At 55.9% G+C, this 4,997-nt stretch overlaps 1 protein-coding gene across 1 annotated transcript; it reads right to left on the bottom strand.

Moving 5' to 3' along the window:
• Positions 1-1,112: 1,112 nt before the first annotated feature.
• Positions 1,113-2,647, bottom strand: LOC131378808 (zinc finger protein 239-like). The gene is made up of 2 exons (XM_058424417.1): positions 2,585-2,647; positions 1,113-2,398 (listed from the first exon to the last, which is right to left on the bottom strand). The coding sequence occupies exons 1-2, from the start codon at positions 2,634-2,636 to the stop codon at positions 1,476-1,478; spliced, it is 975 nt and encodes a 324-aa protein (XP_058280400.1). The 5' UTR covers positions 2,637-2,647; the 3' UTR covers positions 1,113-1,475.
• Positions 2,648-4,997: the final 2,350 nt, after the last annotated feature.

Genomic DNA, 4,997 nt, shown 5'->3' with positions numbered 1-4,997 from the left:
AGAGGACAAGAGCTACCAGACCTTTCTGCAAGAACGCTGCTTCAACAAGACCACTTCATCTGGACTGCTACCACCACGGTTTCAGGTTGTATTCTGACTCTGTCAGTGATCTTTTGTACCATTGCATGTGTTTTATTTTATTTTATTTTACTTTTTTTTCTCTCCTATTAAATTGTTTTTTCTGAATTGGAGTCTCTCGCTGGTTTTGCCTTCAAGCCAGCACACAGGCAACCATCACCAGCCCCTGTGGCTGTGGTCAGTTTCCATGGCAACCATCACCAGCCCCTGTTGCAATGGTCAGTTTCCATGGCAACCATCACCAGCCCCTGTTGCTATGGTCAGTTTCCATGGCAACCATCACCAGCCCCTGTTGCTATGGTCAGTTTCCATGGCAACCATCACCACCCCTGTTGCTATGGTCGGTCCCTTGGCAGCTCCATGCAGATCCCAGGCCAGGGGTTTTTCCATGGACATCAGCTCAGGCCTGGAGCCAGAGCCCGTTGCCATGGCAACCATTTGCAGTCCCATTCCCAGGGCCATGGGATCCCAGAAGCACAGAATTGGCTGAGTTGGGAGGGACCCATCAGGATCCTCGAGTCCAGCTCCTGGCCCTGCACAGGACACCCCAACAATCCCAGCCTGGGCCTGGCAGCGGTGTCCAAACGCTGCTGGAGCTCCCAGAGCCCTGGAGCTGTGACCCTTCCCTGGGAGCCTGTTCAGTGCCCCAGCAGCCTCTGGGGGAAAAACCTTTTCCTGACATCCAACCTAAACCTGCCCCGACTCAGCTCCAGCCCTTCCCTCCAGTCCTGTCCCTGGGCACCAGAGTGAAGAGGTTCCCACAGCCCCCAGCCAGGGACCCGCTCCCAAGGCTGCTGCCAGGGCAACCAGGGCTGGCACCAGCTGGGATGCTCGGTTTCCATGGGCTGGGATTAAGGAATGGGATTCCCCAATTTTGGGCTCCCTGCTAAAATCGAGCTGCCGCTTACTGCCCTTAAGCCTCCCATGGAAAGTACAATAGTACAAAGGTCCCAGGTTGGGATAAGAAGAATTTACTGGGAATAACAAGATAAGGAACAACTAGGAACAAAACAATATTGATGACAGAAGGGATAAGACAAATGATATACAGGGAAAACTACAACAACCCTGACTGGCGCTTCCCAGCCACGTATTTCCTCCTGCTGGGAAAGGACACCCTTGTCCTTGGGGGAGAGAGAAAGAGTCCCTTTCCTGCCCCTGGCAATGACCTGAGATGGGATCAAATACAGTGATGGGACCATGGCCAGACCCTCATGTTCTTCAGTCCCAACTCACATCATTACCACGGGAAGGGAAAGGGACAGGTGACTTCTCAGCATGGGTCATGGGAAATGTGGGTCACCAGGGCTCTGCCCAACGTGGATCCTCTGATGGGGGATGAGGTTGGAGCAGTGCACAAAGTTCTTCCTGAAGTCAGGGCACTCACAGGGCTTCCCTTACTGGTGCCTTCGTTGGTGTTGGCTCAAGCAAGAGCTACCAGAGAAGCTCTTCCCACACTGGGGACACTCGTAGGGCCTCCCCCTGGTGTGGATGCGCCGGTGCCTGATGAGGTTGGAGTTGCGCTTGAAGCCCTTCCTGCAGTCAGGGCAGCGGAAGGGCCTCTCATCTGTGTGAATCTGCTCGTGAACGAGGAGACTAGAGCTGGTCTGAAACCTCTTCCCACACTCAGGACACTCATAGGGCCTCTCTCCAGTGTGGATCATTTGGTGGATGATCAGCTGGGACCTCTGGTTGAAGCCCTTCCCACATTCCCCACACTTGTATGGCCTTTCCTCAGTGTGGATGTTCTGGTGGCAGATCAGGCTGGATCTGTGGCGGAAGCTCTTCCCACATTGCTCACACTTGTAGGGCCGTTCCCTGGTGTGAATCCTCTGGTGGCAGATCAGGTTGGAACTCTGGCTGAAGCTCATCCCACATTCCCCACACTCATAGGGCCTCTCCCCAGTGTGGATGAGCCGGTGCCTGATGAGGTGGGAGTTGTGCTTGAAGCCCTTCCTGCAGTCGGGGCAGCGGAAGGGCCTCTCCTCTCTGTGAGTCCGCTCGTGCCGGCGGAGATTGGAGCTGGTCTGAAACCTCTTCTGACACTCAGGACACTCATAGTGCCTCTCCCCAGTGTGGATCTGCTGGTGTTGGATCAGGTGGGAGCTCTGGCTGAAGCTCTGACCACCTTCCTGGCACAGGGTGGGTCTTTCCTCCTCGGTGCACCCTGGGATGGGTTTGGAGTCCTTCCTCCTGTCGGATCTCTGTCGCTTTTCCTCCCTGTTGAATTCCTGCACCGTGGAGCTGCTCAAAATGACCTCTTCCACGAGGTTCTGCTGCGGGGATTTGTCCTCCCTCGTCTGCATCCTCAGCTCCTTATCTGGGGGAGAAAGGACAAGGAGGGGATAGGATTTACCTCCATGCCACAGGGAAGGGGAAGGAGATTCCCCCAAAACATTCCTGGCAGGACAGCGTCGGGATTGGGGTTGTCCTGCAGCCAGGGGCCATGCTGGGCTGGGAGATGGAGCAGGAGAGAGGGGGAAAGGGGCACTGACTTCCTCCTCACCTGCCTGGCTGTTCTGTGGCATCTTCTTCTTCCTCACAGTCTTCTCCTCCATCCAGCCAAGGTTTGGGAATGGGAAATCTTGATTTGGGGAAAAGATACAATGTATGGGCACATTGGGTTAGGGGGTTCCTCCTGCCCAAGTCCCTTGGGTCCCTTCTCCCCTCATTCTCTACTTCGGGGTGCAGGGGCTCCAAGGAGTCCCCCCCTGCCCCTCTCCAGGCTGTTGAGGGTCCCGCCAATCGCGGCGCTCCCCCCTCTCTGGGCTCCCCACTTTGGGCTCCTGGGGGACACAGGGCTCTGCTCCTCCAGCCTTGCTGGGGACCCTGGCTGGGGATTTCCAGCCCTTGGGGCTCCTCTCGGCAGATTTGGGCTAGGGGGAACGCAGACAGGGCTGGGGGATCCCAGGAGTGGCATCACTGGCAGTGACTGGTTTGCACTGAGCTAACTGGAGCCTTAGTGGGGCAACTGGAACTGACTGGGAATGGCTGTGAGCATGCTGAGGGCAACTGGGATATTCTGGGGAGTGTCTGTGCCCCTAATGGGGGGACTGGAACCACACTGGGAACAGCTGGGACCATGCTGGGGAGAACTGGGACACCACACTGGGGGCAACTGGGAGTGAGTGGGAGTGACTGGGTCTACACTGAGGGCAACTGGGCAGGACTGGGAGGGACTGGGATCATCTGTGGAGTGACTGGGACTATACTAGGGGTAACTGGGTACAGCTGGAACCATGGTGGGGGCAACTGGGGTCCTACTGGGATCACTGTGGGAGAGGCTGGGTCCTGCTCGGGGACACTGCGATCACACACAATCATACTTGGAGCAACTGGGACTGCACTGAGGGTGACTGGGAGTGGCTGGGAGCAACTGGCATCAGACTGGAATCAACTGAGTGCAACAGGGAGTGACTGGAAAAATGCTGGGAGCAACTGGGATACACTGGGAGAGACTGAAACCACAGTGGGGGTAAATGGGTAACTGGAACCACGCTAGATGATAATGGGAACAGCTGTGCCCATCCTGGGGTCCTACTGGAACTAGCTGGGATCATACTGGGAGAGACTGGAATAGTATGGGGAGTATCTGAGAGTGACTGGGATTATACTGGAACCAGACTGGGAGTGTCAGGAAGGGTACTGGCTGTGACTGGAACCATAATGGGGCTGACTGGGTGCAACTGGGATCATCCTGGGAGCCACTGGGATTACAGCAGGTGTGATGGATCTTGACTGGGGGTTACTGGGAGCTACTGGGCCCAATGTTGGGAGGAAAATGTGGACACATTGGAAGCAACTGGGATCAACTGGAAGGTAGTCGATCCATGCTGAGAGTACTGAGACCACAACTGGGGCAACTGGGATCATGCTGGAGGCAACTGGGAGTAACTGGGAAAGACTGGGATCGTTCCAAGGTAACTAGAACCTTACTGGGGCAACCAGGATATACTGGGAGTGTCTGTAACCATACTGGAGTGACGGGAACCACACTGGGAACAGGTGGGACTGAGGGGGGGGGAAACGGGGAAAGAGTGGAACCATGCTGAGAGGAACTTGGACTATTTTAGGAACAACTGGGATCATACTGGGAGGAACTGGGGACAACTGGAACTATTGTGGCAACAACTGGGATCACAGTGGGAGCAGCTGGGTCCATGCTGAGTTAGACTGGGATCACACTGAGGATGACTGGACTCATACTGGGATTGACTGGGAGTGGCAGTGAGCCACTGGAATCATGCTGAAAGCAACTGGGAGGAACTGGGAGTGACTGGGAGCATGCTGGGGGTGACTGGGACCACACTGGGAGCCACTGAGAATGTGCTGGGGGGAACTGGGACCAGGCTGGGGAAAACTGGGGGCAAGGGTGAGTGTCTGGGGCCCTGCTGGGAGAAACTGGGATTGTACTGGACTCCTACTGGGATAGTACTGGGAGTGACTGGGGCTAAGCTAGGGGCAACTGGGAGAACTGGGAACACACTGGATGAAAGTGGGAAGAACTGGGAGCAAGTGGGACCATGCTGGGGGCCAACTGCATCACAATAGGGCATGACTGGGCTTATACTGGTGTTATAAATAGGCAGGAGTCGATGTTATCTCCTTTTAATGCCTTTATTAGTGATTTCAGCAGAGGGACGGCTCGGGGTAGGGATGCCCTTGCCCACGCTGCACCAGCCGGACACCGCCGAGGAGGAGGTCTCGTCGGATCTGCGTCGCTGTCGTCGCAGAGCCGGAAGCCACGCCTCACGGGAGTCCCTAGGCTCGCTGATGGCTCGAATGTCTAGGGGGGGTGACTCTTAGCAGGGACTTCAGAGGTTATGGCGACCCCTCTTCGATGTTTATAGATGATACTGGCAGCTACCTTGGCTCTTTCCCCACTCAGTGCTGCATTCCGTCTCTCCGGGTCTTGATCG

This window comes from Hirundo rustica, unplaced genomic scaffold (assembly GCF_015227805.2).
Source record: "Hirundo rustica isolate bHirRus1 unplaced genomic scaffold, bHirRus1.pri.v3 scaffold_442_arrow_ctg1, whole genome shotgun sequence".
NCBI classification, from domain to species: Eukaryota; Metazoa; Chordata; class Aves; order Passeriformes; family Hirundinidae; genus Hirundo; species Hirundo rustica.
This window is presented reverse-complemented; position numbering and strand designations above follow the sequence as displayed.

Coding starts and splice junctions, on each gene's coding strand:
- LOC131378808 (XM_058424417.1), bottom strand. CDS start 2,636: ATGGAGGAGAAGACTGTGAGGAAGAAGAAGATGCCACAGAACAGCCAG. Junction 2,399..2,584: donor GCCACAGAACAGCCAGGCAG/GTGAGGAGGAAG, acceptor TTTCTCCCCCAG/ATAAGGAGCTGAGGATGCAG.